Genomic DNA, 19,257 nt, shown 5'->3' with positions numbered 1-19,257 from the left:
CACTCTTCTTCATATCAGTAGATGAGGATCTGCTAGTGCTGCTACAAAAGACAATTTGTTGCCATGGCGTCAAATGCCAGCCACATGTTGGAGGCTGCCTTGGAGCAAATGGATGACATTATTGCTGGTAAGAGTTTCTGTTTTCATTATCAAACCTTCAATAGACTGGCCAGTTTGTAATGGCAGGCCTGCGTAAAACCGGCACTATACCCACATGATTTTCACATACATTTATAGTACAGAAAAAAAAAACATTGTAAGGATTTTAAAAATGTGATGGATAAGTTACGAACAGGAGAAAAAGAGTTAGTAAAGCCTTTTTTGAGGAGGGGAAACCACTTTGTTTTAGTTGTTTGACTGAAATATAAGTAGGTTTTTGATTAGATGAGTACTTTGAACTTTTCTGTAATCTCTCGTCTCTTTTTCCTTCTTCGCTCAATCAGGCACTCACTCTTCACTTTTGCATATTATTGCTCTACCATGATTGCCTAAACTCCAATTAACTTTCCAGAGTCTTCCTTTCTGCATTTTCTAGCAGAGGTGATACATTTGAGTCAGTGCTGTTTGTCACATCTTCAGCAGCCTGTTAGTGTTTTTGACCGGGGTCAGAGGAGAAAGTTCTATTAATAGGGGTGACGATCCAACCATTAGCACACTGTAATGACAAACTATGCTACAGATAACAACTAATAGTCAGACACTGTCACTGAAAACACACACAATCTACATTACAAAACTATTTTCGGGACAAATTTGTCCACATTGTGTCCTCACAGCATTACTGTACCTTTGATTCAACTTCAGATAGCATATATGAAAAGTACTTTATGCAACTTAGACATGATGATTACAGTAACCTACAAGTTGAACCTCTAATTTGTGGATTTCAAAACCCACAGTCTTCAGTACACAGCTATTTGATGCTATTTACATCCAGCGAGCCACATGGGAGCGCAATGGTGCCCTCAAGAGGTCATTTTAAGAACTATTCTTTGGCACTGCAGCCTGCCAGTCATCTGTTGCACACTCAGTACTGATGCTCAACAAATTAGGATGCTGGAGTAATCAAATTTCCTGTTGTTCTTTCCTCTAGGAAAAATGGGCGAAGGGCTGTTCAGTGCTCTCATGAGGTTAGGTGGCCAGGATTACCAATCCTCAGAGTGTACCTCACAGTTGACCCTTCCCCCAAGCGTGGACCCTGCCCTCAATGCTCTTCAGCTGACTGAGGCTCTCAGGGTGGTGCTGGAGGGCCAGGGGAGTGAGCAAGAACAGGAATCTCTCAGGAAACAAGTCTCCACTGATACGGCACACGTTATACTAAAATGGCTGGAGCGAGATGAGGTGAGTACTGCGTCACTATCATCTGAAGGCCCTCAACACTCAGACAGGGATGGAAGACAAAATGTAACAGCATTATATAACACCCAGTATGCAAAGCCAAGACCCAATCTGAAATATTCAATATATGAGAAAGGGTTCTGTTAGAGAGTTGTGCTAAGGCACAGTCTACCATATTCTACTACTACAGTCCATGGGTTTTATTAGTCACTTAATATGGTGGTCTTTGATCTTGGTCATCAACATCTGGAGGGCTTTTTCCTGTCTGCTAAGAAGTAGAGAGCTGGAAGCTGGATCTATTGCAAACTGCACCGGTAATGAGATCCAGAGCTCCTGTTTAAAGTACAAGCAGTTGCACCCCTGTTTTCATTGTCCAATTCCCACTTATTTCCTCCATTCTTGTACCCCTGCATTACTCCTGTCCTCCCGTCTGTGAAACAATTGTTTGTTTGTTTATTTTTCCTCTTCTACTCTTTTTAAATTTGCTATTGTCAACTTTACACTCACGTTCCCTTTCAGTCTCCTCCACTGCCTCCACCTCCCCTTTCTGTGTCGTCTTTACTGACTTGTTGCTCTGCACCACATCTGACAAGCATGTGCTGCAGAAAGTTTCCTCTCCCCTGTGCCCCTTTAGGAAGCCCCGCAAAAATTAGCTCGACCGAGAGGTACTTCAGACAGAGCAAGAGAGCAGGCTAGAGACAGACAGAGAGGGGCACAGGAGACAGGAGAAAGAGAGGACAGTAAAAGATCATAAGGTGCAGCAGAAATGCAGAGATGTGGTAAATAGTGAGCACTTTGAGTGTGCTTCAGAGAGGAAGCAGGAGAAAGAAAAAGGGGGAGTTAGAAAGAGGTAGAAAAAAGTAAAGAGAAGAAAGAAAGGGAGTATAGCCAGCTGGCATAGTTTGAGTTTTTCGGCTCGGCTCTAAAAGTCTCAGGCTGCCCAGACTCCAAACCACATGGACTAAGGTCCTCTCTGCTCTCTCTACAATTACAATATGGAGGGTCTGTAAAAGGAGGAGAGTTGGATTCAGGGAGCTCAAGAGTGCAGAACAGCTAGAGCCCTGCTTTGTCTTGCTGTGGATTTTGTTATCCGTTCATTCCTCTTGATGCTTTATAGCACTGGCTAAATTCTGTTAGTATCTAACATTAAGAGCCAGGACCTGCTGTACTGTACAATGGGCCTGCAGAATGGAGTATGATATTGATTTCTACAAACATTTTGCCTGGCTTAGGAAGGTAAGACATTCTTCACTTGCATGTCTGCTCTTCATACCTTCATACTGCAGAAGCATTGCAAAGGATTGTGTTTATTTTGCTCTTGCACTGTTGTTGCTTTAACAACATAATTATGGTTGGCACGGTACATAATTTGGGAGGAGGACATGTTTTGTTTGTGAGTTGTGCTGTGCTGCAGAATATGCAACACGTGCACTCTTATATACAATCTCCTCGTGGACTGGAAAAGTTTATGGTAGGCTTTTCATTAAAGCTGTAATGAAATATTATGACACAACAGCTAAAATATATTCGAATGGATCCCTGTTGAGGTGACACTAGACAAGTCTGCAAAACTGGCCATAAGGTGAAAGTGTGAGAGTAGAAAGATAAATGGATATGCATGTCAGCTGAGATCATTTCCTGCCACTTACCTATAGGGAGTCTTTGGACAACGCATACCATCTTGCTACCATGAGGAGGTCATTAGTCCTAACTGCCTCAAAAGGGTTATAATTCTTACTGAATGATAGACATACTTGTCAGTCATTATTAAGTACAATTTCCGCAGCTTCAGAATGTATAGGGGACAAGTCAGCTATTACTTGATAATATAAATACTATACACACTAGACTATGACAGAGATATGACTGATCTTTATGATATTGTTTGGAGATACACTATCTTTGGTAAGTATCTAAGTAACTATGACTAAAATACACAAGGTGCTTTACAAGAATCACATATATGAATATATGAAAACACACTGAATGATAAGAGAAATTAAAACACTCATCTAATGCTGTGCAGTACAATAGCCCAGCAATTTCTTCTCCTTCATCTCAGGTCAACCACATAAAAAACTAAAGCCTCAAAAAACACTTCTCTGACGGTGTCAACAACAATTACAACTGTGCAGTTTCACATAGAAAGTCTGGACTATTGTTTGGGATTGAATTACAACGTATATATTATTATGGTCACTCATAGTAACTCTTGAAGAACAGTTTCAGTGCTGCTCATTAGACATAAACCTCACGGGAGATTATTCACGTTAGAGTCCAAGGTTGTTTTAATTGGCTGAAAAAGCACACAGTAAGAACTAAGGGAGCTGCTAACAATTTAAAGTAAGCCAGGGTCTATTATTGAGAACTAAGAAACATATCAAAGGGACTAGAGGAGGGACTGTGTGGGAAACAAACGCTAATAATCACAAAAAGTTAAGTAAAAGAGTAACTGTAATAACACTTACAGTATATTACACTGCTAAAACACATGAATCCAGAGTATATTAAAGGCTTAATGGCATTTAAAAATTATTGCAAACCGTTTGAGCTGGCAGGCTGAGGATGATGGACACTGGGCTACATAATGTTTCCATGATTGTGGTTAAAAGCCTGGATTTTTGAGAAATTTGAGCTCATTTGGTTGCACTTTACTTCCCTCTGAAATATCTCTGACTACACAAGCAGCCCAGAACTCAGCCTTCACCCAACATTTCTTTCCACTAATCAACCAGTATAAAATGTTGTACACAACTTTTAATGCTGGATTAGGACTTGTAAACCTCTTGCAGACTTCTCCACGCACGTCCCACTGACACAGTGGGAAGTTTGAGACCTTGTGTGTGTGGCTACGTGGATCTGTGTGTAAGTGTCTTAGGCTGCAACCTCATTACGGAAAACCAAATTTGACCCATTGGGCAACTGTTTTGTATTAACAGTGTACCTACTGAACTTAATAGCTGACCTTTATTCGGAAGGTAAACCTCCATTCATCCGGCAACAGTGAGTCCTACCAGGAGCGGTTATCCCGTCTGGAGGGAGACAAAGAGTCACTAATTCTACAGGTGAGATTAGTCACTCCTAAATACAAAACAATATTATCTCTGTTTCGCTGTTTCTTTTTGTATAAAATGTAAATGACCTTTAAAAAGGTTGTTGCAGTGGATTTACCCTAAATGATCCCTGGACATCCATTTATATAAGAATAATCAATCCTATTGGATATGAGCCTGCTCAAATATAAGAGGACATATGACACCACGCTGTTAGCAGGAGCTGATTCTACAAAGTGCCCATATCACGTAACAGTGTTAGAGGAGAGGGATGAGGAAAGGTAGGAGCAAGGGCAAAGGTAGATCAGAGCATTGTGTTGTAAATGTTGCGTAATTGCTGTATTTCGTTTCACTGCATAGATCAAGCAACACTTATAAAGCTGGGTTTGGTGCTGTCACAACACTAGAATGTCCTGTTTTGTGTGATGTGTTTGTCTGTGTATATGTGTGTGTTCATCAGGAGTGCTGCTGAACAAGTGCTTATCTCAGACAGGTTGAGGCTAGCAGCACCATGTGCTTTAGCGTGTAGGTGTGTATGAGAGCAGGTGCCCTGTTTGTTTTCTTCAGACTGCACATAAAACATTCCTTTGGAAAATCCGCTCCAGTTGGCTGGTTGGACCTGCCTTTTAGCATGTGATTAGCTATTATGTGGTCTTAATAGTTTTTCTCTGAAGGTTTAGTTGTCCTGCGTTTTGCTGACATTGCTGGAGCCACTGAAGTGTTGCAAGCACCTACTGAGGCACAAAGGATCATTCATTTCTTCTCAAAGGAAATATTTGCACTGTTTGATCTGGCACAGATGTAGAAAATTCAACAAAAAATGAGCACAGCAATTATGTGAAAATAGCTGATATTAATGTACACTGTGAGAAACTCTATAGTAAAGGAGAGAATGAGGCCCAAAGAATTTTGCTAGGCCTAGGCTGTAATTAAGTGATAAAATGTGAAACAAAATTGTGGCGAAACAGTTTTATTTTCATGGTTTGGTGTAGAAATATGATTCTCATCTCTACTTAATTTCTGTCCATGTATGCAAATACACACAGGTGAGTGTGCTGACAGACCAGGTGGAGGCTCAGGGGGCCAAGATCAGCGATCTACAGAGTTCTCTGGTGGAGCATCAGCACAAACTCGACTCCACAGAGGAGATGCTCCAGCAGGTACATGACTTTACAGACCTCAAATCAGACTCTACAAAACCTCAAACCAAGAAATCTTACGTTGGACTCAATACCAAGTGCTTGATACATTGCTGGACCAAAATCAGGAAACTCTGACTTTCACCAGGAGACATCCAGGGATTTTATATCAATATTATTCTTCTCTATAATGAGATGTGACAGGGTCCCAGATTGTCCATCTATCTTAAAAAAAATGACCCTTCTGTAGATCCAATCTTTTCTCATAAGCTGTAGAATGTAATTTAGGATGAGTACTGCTTCCTGGGCAGAAATTCCAGAGTATCTGGCTGCCGATTACCTTGACAACCAAAATATTTAGCTCATTCCAGGACAGTGTCTCAGAGTGTATTTCTGGTTTATGCGGGGCCAGCCTGCTCTGTCTGGGCAGGTGATTACAGCACATTAGCCACACCCCTCAACCTGTAACCACCAGAAGTGAGTTCCTGCATGCTTACACACACACACACACACACACACACACACACACACACACTAACACACACAGAAAGAGAGAGGGATAGGTCAACAGAGGCAAGAGCGACAAATGAGAAAGGGAGGAACTACTGAAAAAGGTGGAGAGATGGGAGGGAGAAAGAATAGGGGTGGTGCTCCTTTAAGAGTTGTATGTCTGAAACTTTCAGCTGTTTGCTTTTGACTTCAAATCTACAACAGAGACTCCGCTAAACATTACAAAGGACTCTGAATGGAATGGATGTATGAAGCTTTAATCTACTGAAACTACAAGACGCTTCAAATCATTGCATCCATGCGGGAAATGCACTTACTTTTACTTTGCTGCTGGCAGACACTGGAGTAAGATGAACCAGGTATTACGCAAAAATCTCATTCTTACAGTGTTGCTTTTGTGAAATTTCCATTCAAAGTGGACTGTTTCAACTTATTCAGACTAATTTCACGAGTGAACGTATCCATCAGCTATTTGTGAACTTAATGCTCAGTGTCTACTTCTATGCGCAGCGCTGTATGTGTGCAGTGTACCAAAGGGCAGCCAGGGCTGGTTTCTTGGAGACATGGTCATTATGAGGCTTTGGACCTGAGCCGTAAATCTCTTCCTGGTGACAAAGCTCTAATATTTTCCATGTGCACTCTAGAAGAAGCCCAGATATTTTCCTAAGCCAGCGTTTTAAATGGATGTATCCATATGTACTATTTGCCTGCCTCAGATGCTCATTTCTGGACTTTAAGTGATTTAGCACCTGCTTGAGATCAACCAAATTAATAATACATCTGCCTGCATTGCCTGGCTTAGCTCTCAGGACTGACAGTCATTCAGGATAGAAAGTCACAGAACTGTATAGCAGACCCATAGTCTCCCTCAGCACCGGGCTGATTGGCTGCAGTTCACACTGACAGGAAAATGCACCTGTCAAAGTTATTTTGATGTTCTTTCTATGAATGTTTTAAATGCTTTTGGCACCTCTCACTCTGTCACTCTCTCTCTCTCTCCCCCCCCTTGCTGTGTGCTTTGAGAGAGCTGTGAAATAGGCATTATAAATAGTGGTCATGGGTTGTGTATATTTAGCCCCTGAAACAGCGTCTGAAACCAGTGGGTTTGTCTGAGGGGACTGTCATTACGGAACTAGAAGCGTGCTCTGCCTCATACTTAATGTTGCCTTTGTTCAGTAAGTACTGAGCATTGTGTGTCATAGAAGGGATAGTTTATTAATGTACCATTGTATCTGTATGTGTTGCTTCATGCTCTTATTCTATGTTGTTGATGACAGGAGCTCCTGCATAGGACGTCACTGGAGAACCAGAAGCTGAGTCTTATGGGGGAGGTGTCCTACCTGAAAATAAAGCTTGCAGACATGGAGGGAAAACAGGGCCAAGGGGCTGAAAGGCAGCACAAAGCAGAGGTAGGGCAGTAACATGCCTATCCCTTGTGATCAGCAAGGTTTTATTTTTTTATGTACAGTACAGTATGGGCAGTAGATATGGTTTTGTTGTTTGTCAGAACTTATTTAAAGCTCCATGAAAACAAGGTTGCCTTGTTGTGGCATATCACTACTTAGACTTTATTTACTTGCTTTTCATTAGTAAGTACCATAGTTTCTCAAGTGTTAGCTATCAAAAATGTCCATCTTGACTAGTTTTGCAATTCAATTTAATATTTTTGATATGTTTGCAAGTGGGAATTAGTTTAGTTAAAATAAAAAATCTGCCTTGTGTTCTGATGGATCTAACCTTAAATTCAGCTGCTGATTTTATGGAAGACCATAAACACTTTCTGGACAGATGGAAGGGAACATTTACCCAAACCCTGGCTTTGTTGTTCCTGGGCAAAGTGTACAGGAAAAAAGTCTCCAAGGGGTTTAAATATTTTGTCAGTTTAAACTGAATCATGTATTTGCTTAAGACCGATGTGTTAGGTTACCAGCAGACATCCTGGGCATTCAGTGGCACATATGAGTTGGAGAAGGGGAAGCAGGGGAAGCAGGGAAAGCAGCGCTACTACCAGACAGGATACTGTAATATATGTAGTTACTGTCAAAACACTGCTGGTCAAAGAGCCTTTGTGTCCTCAGGTTAAAAGAGTTCAGGCATAGCGGAGCTGGCATGATGGATGACGGGCCAAATATGAGTGTGTGTAGGCTTCAGCCCAGAGAATTTAGTTTGTGGTGGTGGATAAAGGTTGACTTGGCCATTCTGGAAAAAGGACCCTCTTCCTAACTGGAGGCATGTTCCCAAAAACATTTGACAACTACAAACAAAATGAAAATATGAATAAATTACTTATAAAGAAATGGCATACTGTAGGTGTGTTTTAATAGACAGCAGTGTTTCAGCACTTCTTAATCCTGCTTTCATCATGTGCACAAACCCAACTTTCCCTACAACAGCTGCTTGGACTTAAGAAAAACAGAAAAAAATCTGCTTTGAACACTTTACTGGCCTCCCACGTGCTGCCTCTACTACACAAACATGTCCACACAGATGCATGTTTGCACAATCACACACACACACACACACACACACACACACACACACACACACACAAACACACACACACACACACACACACACACACACACACACACACACACGTGGAAGCCTCCTTGCTGTGGAGCCAGTAAAGCCATAGTTAAATTTAGCCATGGAGGCACTCAATATCATCTGTCATATCCGCTGTACTGGACCCCAAGTGACACTTCCTCTGTCCACAGTCCGAGCATAGCTCGCCTGCTGTTTATACTCTTTCTGAAGGAACATGGGCACGGATCACCTCTAAAAGATGGCAAACCCAATCACCCCTCTTTGAATTTATCAATTTATGAAATTAGATGTACATTAATTTAGGAAAATGGCACAGTAATGTTTATACACTTATGGCCAAAGCAAGAGGGAAGTTCAGGTTTATGAACAAATGCAAAAAAATATGTCTTCACCAGATGAGACTGATTGGCCCAGTCTGTCTGTATATGGAGACCGGACAATGATTTGTGTTTCTAATATATGTTCACTATCATATTTATGTATGCAGACTCAAGACCACATACATGAGGTAGAAGGAAAAGCTGTTTTAAAAGATCACTTCTTCAACAATGTATTCATACACAAACACAGATATACCGTATTGTATAGTATATCCTCTTCTCTTTCTAAACATTTCTCTCATTTCTTTCTCCCCCACTGCATCTGACAGACTGTAGTGAATTTCATTAGTGAGCTGCAGGAGCAGATGTGTAGGTTTCAGAAGGAGATCAATAGCAAGATCCAGGAGAAAAAGGCCTTGGAGATCCCGGCTGACAGCAGCTCTCCAGTGGCGTGCCCTACTGAGTCCACTGAGGGCCCGGGCTCAAAACCTGGGCCATCCTCTGACAGAACCTCAAGGGTGACGCACAAACTAGAAGAGGCTCCAGATGGGCCTGATGGGAACACACACAGCCTGGAAGAGGGTAGCTCAGATGCAGAACGGCAATACCATTGTGGAGGAGAAAGTGTAGGCACAGCCTGCCAGCATGACTTCTAATGTTGTGTTCAGCATGGATTGTCTCACTTTAGTGTGTGTAATCTTTAAATTCAGATGCAAATGAAACAAGCACCCGCCCAATATCCTTAGCAGTGTTCACTGTCCATGTGCAACTCGTTCAGTTTGTTTGGAAAAACAGCAAAACTAATTGCATTGATCTGTTATGCATCAGTGTGTGACAGCACTAAAAGGTGCATTTCATGTCATTTAATGTTGCGTGTTATGAAAGAGTTATGTGCAGATTTACTAACATCATTGGAATATTTAAACCAGCTAAATGTTCTCATGCGTTCTGTTTTAGGGATTAATTAAGGAGCTCAGGATTCTTAAGGACAAAGTGGAGCACCTGGAGGATCAGAAGTTACAGTACGAGAAGAAACTCAAAGCAACAAAGGTAAAAGAAAGTTCTTAATTTCATGGTGTCTAGAGTTTGCAATACACCATCAGTGCCCAAATTCCACTGCTAACTGTCCATCCAACTTTCCTAAATGCTGTCCAATCCGATGTTCCAGCCAGTTAAGTGAGTCATTCTGTCTTGCACACACTCTCTCATTCACGGACACCTATGTTTTCTTAAGAAGTCTGAGAACTATTTTACCTTCTATTTTAAAGTACTGTAGAAATAGGTTTAATGATGGCTTAGTCGTTATTTAATGTCTTGTCTCCTTGTATACTTTGGCCTGATCCCACCGCATTAACTTCTCAGAGATTGGATTATCTGTCTCATTATTTCATTATCTCTCTCAATTTTTCTTGCTGTCTTTCCCTTCAGGTACAACAGCTGCCTGTGTATTAAACATATCTCACTGTGCTGTAGTTTGATTTTAAAAGACAGATCTCCTACTTCACTTTTAATCCCATGCAACTCCTGTAAGTGCTGTCTGGCCAACCGACAGTCACAACATGATTGACATCAGAATTATACAGGGAAAAAAGGTTTAATATGTTGATTTAAAAGCACCAAATATCCTACTGGCAGCTCTCCATCAACTGGATGTTTACCCAGAATTACAAGATGAACAAATACTACTAATTTGGCAGGAAATATCTTATTATTCTTAGTTTAGATCTGGTTACTGGTAGCATATTGTTAGACAAATATTTTTTAATCAAACCAGGAAATCTTAATACACACTACAATAATTGACTGCAGATGTTGATATAGCAGATACTGAGTAATAGAGAATGCTTTTATGTGTGAGCGTTTGTATCTTACTCTCCCTTTTAAACGGGGGGTATGATGTGGTATATGAGACAAAAAAATTATTTTCCACCTTCCACTTTCTTATACACAACATACAGACAGACACCGTGGCAAATAGATCAGCCTGAACTTTATTGCCATCTGTTTTTTTCCTTATACTCTGTGACTTACTTCAAAACAAACTATAAACTCCAGACTCCAAACTTGGTTCTCTAAAATTCAAAGAAGAAACATTTGTGTGCTTTGTTGTGGGTGTTTTGTATATAGATAGTGGTGGAAAAAAAGCATCAATATCTTACAACATTTTGGTTTCAAGTGAGGACACGCGCTAGTGCTTTGAATTAAGATGCCTGCACATGTCTTGTTTCTGTTAATGTAAAGGTGCTTTTAGCTGTGCATGTTTAAACAGAAATATTTTTGGCACATACAGTACATTTGTGCATAACTGCATGTCCTTTCCACTAAGATCCCTCACTGTGTGGCACCCACAGGCAGAGATCAGCAGTCTACAGCAGCTTCTGCTCAGTAAGAATGCTGAGATCGAGAGCTTGCACACTCAGCTGCTGGCCAGACCCTCTCTATCCCCTGAGAGCTCAGAGAGAGGTAAGCAAAGCACCCAGCTTCAAGCCGTCGACCAGCCTGCCAACAGCAGACTCTCTCTCTGACAGGGTTACCCAGCCTGATAGGTGACACAGTTAATGACTGAGTTAATGACTAATGTTTTTTTGCATTCATTGACTTGCAACTTCCAACAGCTGTGGGAAAAGTCTGTATTGGCCCTTAATACACTGTCGCATCATGGGTCTCTGTCTCTCTCTCTCTCAGAGGAGATGTACAGGAAGAGGCTAAACACCAAATGTAAGCCTGAATGGTACATAATCAAAATCATTTTAAACCCACAGGCCATGTCTACTTTTGATCTTTCATTTGTTTCCTCTCTCCAGACTCCAGTCTCTTTATTTTATTATGTTTTGTTTCCTTCTGCTCTGAGCAGCAGCACTGACAATCACCAACAGGTTTCCAAAATTACATGATGCTCTATCTCTCTTCCTTTTGGCTTCAATCTTTGTAATTTATTTGGATTCCTGAAAGTATAATGTCTTGTTTGTTCTTAATAGATAGACCCTTGCTTAGTATAGGCACTGTCACTCTCCAGCATTGCTGCCTGTATGCCTGCAGTTGTTACAAAGTCTATTGACTGTGGGCCCATATATGTAAAAGCTGACATGGCTAAAGCTATGATTGGAGGATAAAAAAAGGCTTGGCTGAATCTCAGAATACATAGTTTACATGACACGAAAGTGCGGGATGTTATATTAGCATGTCTTTTTTCATTTCCTTTCTTTGTAAATAACCACATGCCACTATGTGTCTGTTTAAAACACTAATTTATATGACATGAGCAGCTGCCTATCGATATTAATAATCAGTGTGGGGTTTCTCTTTGTAGATCAGGAACTGCAGAAGCTTAGGAGTGGTATGAAATCACTGGTAGCTGCCAATGATGAAAAGGTAAGTTACCGGTGATCTGGAATCTCTTTCTGGTCAGCACATCTGTCTGTGATTATACAGTATAGAGCTGCGTGTGTGTTGTCATCAGTGTACTACAATAAAGTGTGCCTTACTGGCTTGTATATAAAAGTGCTATCATCACTGCTGTTTAAAAGGTTAGAAGGAAACTGTTTTTAGATGTTGTCATTTCTCAGAGGCGCTGCCCTCCGACCATTTATAGTACAGAGGGGCTTTTGTATTCTCCTCCCTCCCCGAGAATCTTGGACTTTAAAGACTTACAGACACGGGCCTACATGTGGCACACTAGTGAAGACACACACGTACACACACCCAAGGCGAGCCATTTCAGGCAAAGCCACACTTAAGTAGGCCTCGACCTGCCAAGCCTAATTTTGGAGTGAGCTGCATTAAGAGAACCATGGCAAAACCAGGCATGGGCACCACTTCAAAAAACACACACTCCACGCAGCTGGTTACCACAACTAAGATTTCCATCCAGGCCTGTGTCAATCCCCTCCTTATCCACTCCTTTGATGTAAAGGCCATATGGTAGAAGAGAGAGACTTTTGTGTGGCATATCGGTCAATAACATAGTGAAGCATAGTCCATATGTGTGTTTCCTAACCTTAGATAAACATCTTAATTGGGTTTTGTTGGCCTTGAACAGGACCGACGTATTGAAGAGCTCACTCTGCTCCTGAATCAGTGCAGGCAATTCAGAGAGGTCAGTCACAGCGCAAGACAAGGTAATGAGCTTATACACTCCACTAATCCTTCCCTCGCAACATTTATTTTATGTTATCATCAACGTTTGAGCATAATGAAAGCCACAGCATTTCCTTCCTTAACAGAAATGCATGCCACTGCTTGAGTCTAGGAACAGATCTTTTTTCTCTTTGTTGCTTTAGCTCCACCTGCTGTTCGTTCATTGTCAAATGGCAGGACTCAGTCAAGTAGCAGCGAGGAAGAAGAGCACGGACTGATGAAGAACACTGACTCTGCCAGTGCAAAATCAGAGGATGTCAAGTCTGAAGTGGGTACAAACTATTTCAGCCGGTCTCATACTGGTTCAAGTTTTTTGTTTGCATGAACATAATTTTGACTATCATTTTAGTTTCTCTAAATGTATTTTTTTTGCCCATCACAGGTATCACATGTTTCCACAAACAGTTCTTCCTCCCAGCAAACATCTCTTTCGTCAGTCCAGAAAGACAGCGATTCCAGGTAGTGAAGCAACTTTTTCTCAACTCCAGTATCTCATAGTTGGAATTAACTAAGATGACTGTGCTTTTATCTTCTCAGAACAGAACCACAGACTTTATCAAGTAGCATGAATGACCTAACAAATGGACCTTTACAAAAGGTATTTTGGGATCATCATACAAATCAAATATGCTAAGAATTAGACATTTATGCGTATACTCACTCCTGAATGCTTCCATTCTTGAATTGTTATACAAGCTACTGTACTGTTTCTTACATGATTGATGCATAAGATAACTCAGAATTGCATGAACATTGCAGTGTTTTGTACATGAGGTATATTTAAAGTGCATGATTTCTTTTATATTTGTATCTGTGTGTGGTTTATCCAGAGTGGTCTGGGTGACACCAGAAGTCAGACACTGCCTGTGAATTCCTCTCTGTCAGAGCAGAATGGGATCGGAGACAGCAGCAGTGAAATCCAGAGTGAAAGGTCTCCACATGGGAGCGAAGATGGAGACTCCAGCCAAAGTAAATCCAGGCATATTAACTCTACACAGGATGTTATTTGTGACATGATGGATAGTTTGCAGGAATAATCCCTGGTATAGGATCAGACCTCCTTTTTCTGTGAAATAGCCATGAGGCCAGTCATTCCCATAAGTAAAAGCAGTATTCATATTTGGAGCGAACCACTCTCCTTTGACCAGACGACCACTGTACCTTTGATCACAGCTATAATTGCAGAGGCTCCTGACAGAACAGATGGATCATGGGATAGACTTTCTTACCAAACACACCCTCTCTTGCTCTGATTGACCACATTCATCCCAGCTCCACCCTTCCTCAGCTTCACTAACCAGTTTTAACTTGAGCCCCACCCTGATTTCTCTCGGCAGTGTTCTGCTGTAGAGCGGTAACTGACTGCAGCCTATATAATAAAGATCACACCTTGTAAAATTTACCTTAAACTGCTTCCTGTTCATGGGACATTAAGTGATGATTATTTGCTAAAATCAGTGGTCTGTAACCTGTGTTCTCTCTCCTGAATGGAGCACTGTGAAAAAGCTCACAACCACACGTGCCCCACTTAGCTCTTAATGTTCTGTTTGGTATGAAAGGAGGAAAAAAAGTTTTTACTGTTTCTACTCAGTCATCGTCAAAATTTGGTCTTTAACAATGATTCAACTACAGGAAATTTCAGACAATCTAATCTTTTTAAAAATGCCGTAATTGAAATGCCTTTTTATTTGGCAAGATTACATTGAGGCTATGTCTGCTCTAATTATCTCTATTATAAGTATACTGCCATTTTAAACTAATCGAATGCATCTGTAAAATGTAAGTAGCCCTCTACATTATATAAATACAATTTGAACCATATTTGTACTTAAGTATTATTACACTTACTGTGTTTTTTGTAACCTCTTAAAGAAAAGTTGGAGAAAGTTGATGACAGCACTTCGAGCGATAATTCCCCGCTTTATTCTGAAGTAAATACACAGCCTGGCCAGCGAGCTGTGGGCTCACCAGAGTACATGAAGAATAACAGGAGCTTCAAGAGACTCTGGGGAAAGTGAGTGTGTGAAAACACATCGATACATCATCAATACACACCAACATAGAAAAAAGGGTAACATTAAAATATATGTAACTTATAAACAAAACTCCCCATGAACTGCCAACAGTCAGGTGCTGGTAGGTCGCAGGACCATAGGAAAAATTTAAATCAACCACCGCAAACTGGAATGACTTTACTGTTTGCTCAACAAACCTAAGGAAGCTGCAAGTGAGATGCGCTGTTCGCTCTTAAATAAACCACAGTAAAGTAATTCCAGTGTGTGGTGGTTGATTCAGATTTTTTTATTAGAAAATGTATAAATATGTACTGGAAGTCGTAATAAGATATGGTTTATATTAAATATATTGTGTATCAATAACATGTTTATGTGATGCAAAGAAAATGTATGCCTATATTAAATACTCCTTCTGCTTCTGCAGTTGCCCTGCCACAACATTTACAAGTAAATAATTAATATAGTTTTTTATATAATATCATTAATATATAATATACTTTCAGTATTGAAAGACAACAGTAATTTTAAGTATTTGATATTATAACTTTTATCTTCTTTTATCTTATTATTAATCTATTATAGCCTATTGTATTCATTTACTTTTAGCAACAATAAAGTAAATATATTGTATAATATATTGTGACAAATCTATTATTATATTACTTTGAGAATGAAAGTAGTTTCCAGCGTGTTCATCCAGAGAGTTTACCCTCATCCATACAGACTTCGAAGAACCCAGTCTGGAGGGCTCCAGGCAGCAGATCCAGATGCCGGTCAGTTTAGAAGAGGGGGACTGCGTGCGACAGCAGGACCCAGACTGACCCGGACTCCTGAATCTTATGACTCTGCACGGTAAAGCTCAGTGTGCCTTTACCTAACCTTGTAGTCCAGTACTCCTACAGGATGGAGTACTGCATATGAATGACTGCTTTAATATAATGTAGATTGGTTCTCCTGCCTCATCTCCACCTCCACCATTTCCTAAACACTCTAGAGGCTCTAAGCTTTGTGTAAATGCATAGTGTGATTTATGTATTAAGATGACCATTTTGAATACTTGCAATAAATCAATACATTAATTATCTGATTTGTGCTTTTATATTTCAGTGATTTGAATATTCCATTCAGCCAGTGGACCAAGGGGCAGGTGTGTGGCTGGCTAGAGGACTATGGACTGGGCCAGTATGTCAATCTCACCAGACAGTGGGTCGAAAATGGACAGACACTGCTGTCTGCCACACCTCAGGATTTTGAGAAGGTCAGGGAATAAAACAGGACAGCTAATGACATTTTAAACTGAACAAAACAATTCAGTGATTCATTTATAAATTTGTATTTCAGTGTTAGATCTGAGAGAAATGGAAATGTAAAGGGGTTTATCAGGGAAAATTAAATTGCATGATGTTAATATATGATATGATACCCATAGTTTTTAGTTTCACTTTGACAAACAGTCCTTTCTGACCTCAGGAGATGGGTATGAAGAATCCACTGCACAGGAAGAAGCTGCAGCTCGCTCTGAATGCATTCACCACTAAAGTTATAGAGAAATCATCAGAGCTGGACTACATCTGGGTCACCCGTAAGACTCGTTCTATATGGAATATTTTCAACTTCACATGCTGAATGTTCTCATTTGAATCACATCTACAAATAAGGAGTGGGACTTTTCATCCCAAACAAAGAATTGTAATGTGAGATGTAAATATATTTGAATAGAATGCAAATACAGGTCAGCATTCAAAACAAGGAACTGTATCATAACTGAGCAGTTACAGTGAACATGTTTTTACTGATGATACGTGTATCAGCATTAAAGGTTTGAGGGTGAAATTAATAAATGTCTGATTTCTACCCCTTTAGGCTGGTTGGATGATATTGGTTTGCCTCAATATAAAGACCAGTTCCATGAAGCACGAGTAGATGGTCGAATGATACAATACCTCACAGTGGTAAGATGTATGCTGAATGTACTGTAACATGTTCTATTGAATTGGAGGCCTGCAAATACATTTATTTAAATTTTATTTCATGTACATAAAATGAAACAATGGTATGAATCTGTATGCTTTTCACAAAGTTCACTGATGTGCTTTTGTTGTTCACTCAGAATGACCTCTTGACTCTAAAGGTCACCAGCCAGCTTCACCATCTCAGTATTAAATGTGCCATCCATGTCCTTCATGCCAATAAGTTCAACCCCAACTGTCTTCGGCGTAGGCCAGGAGAAGAGGTAAGCCAAGATGGCAAGGTGTATGTGGAAGTTGAAATTGTGAGTTGTATGTAGCAGTTTAATGTTTTGCTACATTTTGTGTTTTAATTTCGAAATGTTAACACTCAGACCTGAAAGAGTGTAACACATTACAGGCATTCAAGCACAAGTACTTTTTATGAGTGTTTGACTGAGATACTGCTCTAAAATGGTAACAGATGTCATCACATCGGTTGCCCACAAGATGGCAACAGACAGGCGTTAAATGCTTTCAAACAAAGAGCATTTTTCCTTTCATGCAACTGCTTCCTGGTGCTGTTTAAGCCTCATTCTGCCCACTTCTAATGTATTTAGAAGAAGCAGCAAACAGTTATGAGTGAGATGGAAGGAGATATAAGGGCAATTCATGTTATTATTTTTAACTTCTTCAGAGACAACCCTCTCCCTCAGAGGTGGTTCAGTGGTCTAACCATCGCGTGATGGAGTGGCTAAGAGCAGTGGATCTAGCTGAGTATGCTCCTAATCTACGGGGCAGTGGTGTTCACGGTGGGCTGATTGTAAGTGATTGCGTACTGTAAGAGTTTTTCTGCACGTTTTTCAAGTCATACTGGCAGCACTTGCTTGAATTACATGCCATCTGCTGTCAATATGCTCTTCCACAGATCCTGGAGCCTCGCTTCAGCTCAGAGACTTTGGCCCTGCTGTTAAATATTCCTCCACAGAAGACTTTGCTCCGCCGCCACCTCGCCACCGCCTTCTCTGCCCTGGTGGGGACTCAGGCCACACAGGAGAAGCGAGAGTATGGCAATGCCACAGGCCATGTGCCACTCACTACCACAGCTAAAGTAAAGGTGAGAGCCCAATCTAATCTAAATTTCCTGTGGTTGTTGCAGCATAAAATCAAAATGATTTGTTAATGGGTTGGACTTGTCTGTGTTTTCAGCCAAAGAAGCTGGGATTCACCCAATTCAGTCACCTCAGAAAGAGGAAACCAGATGAATCTGCAGACTATATCTGCCCAATAGACAGTGGAACACTGACGGTGAATGGGGTTTCTCGCTTGCCCTCTGCAGCACTCAGGGGCCTCAGCCCCAACTTGGACAGACAACCTGAGAGGCGGGAGCCGATGGGGATAAAAGCTCAGGCTAATGGCCCAAAACCTTAATTAAAAAAAAAACAGTAGGAAATTCCACCCTATCCACTACACTCCCGTCTCACTCACTGACTTTGTGAATCAGTGGAAATCCTAATGCAGAAATATACCTAAGATGAATCCATGTGATGATTTGCTGGATGGGCTGCAAAGATGCTGTGTTTAGCAGGTGATGTTAATTGTTGTTAATGTATTTTTATTCAATGTTGCTTCAACAAAGTTCATCTAAAATTCTGATGAATGGTGACATTGTGTGAATTGTTTTATGAAAGCTGCTCTCTGCATTCCTTATACAGTTGGTTTCCAAAGCTTACACTCTTGCTTTACAACAATGCATTTTACCGACCATTTTGTATCTCAACTTTAGTTAGAATATTAATTACCTTTACCTTTATATATCTGGATTGACTGTACAGAATAATAATTCACACGAGTTACTTTAAGAATGTTTCTCATTCATGTCCTGTATGACTGACAAAATCTAAAAATAAATAATTTTGATTCCTAATGGTACACTTACTCTTCTGCACCTTCAAATGAGGTGTGTTGTTATACTTTAAGATTCTCCTACCCAAATGTTTGTTTGCCTTGTTTCATAAGATCATTGTGAATATGCAATAATATAATAAACATAAGGTAAAAAATCTTGTTTTTAGTTTTCATCAAAGCAAACATTTTTGCTGCCTTCTGGTGCCTAAATGCTTACTATTGTCTCTGAGCAGCTTAAATTTGAGCTAAATTATAGCACACAGCACTTATGTCAGTATGAAACAGATGTAGTTTTTAAGTTTAAGTGTTGTCTTGATTATTAGCATAGTTGCAGCGTATTTGAT

The 19,257-nt window shown here is 40.4% G+C and overlaps 1 protein-coding gene across 9 annotated transcripts; it reads left to right on the top strand.

The window, feature by feature from the left end:
- ppfibp2a (PPFIA binding protein 2a) lies at positions 1-18,932 on the top strand. 9 transcript variants are annotated; one of them, XM_051380450.1, is made up of 23 exons: positions 1-127; positions 1,094-1,341; positions 4,317-4,403; positions 5,438-5,551; positions 7,318-7,449; positions 9,237-9,533; positions 9,865-9,957; positions 11,259-11,370; positions 12,218-12,279; positions 12,947-13,025; positions 13,188-13,312; positions 13,427-13,503; positions 13,582-13,642; positions 13,875-14,013; positions 14,917-15,058; positions 15,783-15,911; positions 16,167-16,317; positions 16,530-16,641; positions 16,923-17,011; positions 17,170-17,292; positions 17,703-17,828; positions 17,934-18,122; positions 18,215-18,932. In XM_051380450.1, exons 1-23 carry the CDS (start codon positions 64-66, stop codon positions 18,434-18,436), a joined length of 2,973 nt encoding a protein of 990 aa, XP_051236410.1. In that variant the 5' UTR covers positions 1-63; the 3' UTR covers positions 18,437-18,932. The 9 variants fall into 9 exon arrangements, with proteins under 9 accessions (XP_051236410.1, XP_051236411.1, XP_051236414.1 ...); XM_051380451.1 differs by lacking the exon at positions 4,317-4,403 and having other exon boundaries at positions 2-127; XM_051380454.1 differs by lacking the exon at positions 9,237-9,533 and having other exon boundaries at positions 5-127.
- Positions 18,933-19,257: the final 325 nt, after the last annotated feature.

This window comes from Dicentrarchus labrax, unplaced genomic scaffold, assembly GCF_905237075.1.
Source record: "Dicentrarchus labrax unplaced genomic scaffold, dlabrax2021, whole genome shotgun sequence".
Classification (NCBI taxonomy): Eukaryota; Metazoa; Chordata; class Actinopteri; family Moronidae; genus Dicentrarchus; species Dicentrarchus labrax.
Note: the sequence above shows the minus strand (reverse complement) of the source record. Positions and strands in the feature narration are given on the sequence as shown.

What these genes read in the sequence shown, in the direction of transcription:
- ppfibp2a (XM_051380450.1), top strand. Translation starts at nt 64, where the DNA reads ATGGCGTCAAATGCCAGCCACATGTTGGAGGCTGCCTTGGAGCAAATG. An exon ending in AAAGGCAGCACAAAGCAGAG is followed by an intron (nt 7,450 to 9,236) that starts GTAGGGCAGTAA and finishes TGCATCTGACAG; the next exon opens with ACTGTAGTGAATTTCATTAG. An exon ending in AGAAACTCAAAGCAACAAAG is followed by an intron (nt 9,958 to 11,258) that starts GTAAAAGAAAGT and finishes TGGCACCCACAG; the next exon opens with GCAGAGATCAGCAGTCTACA.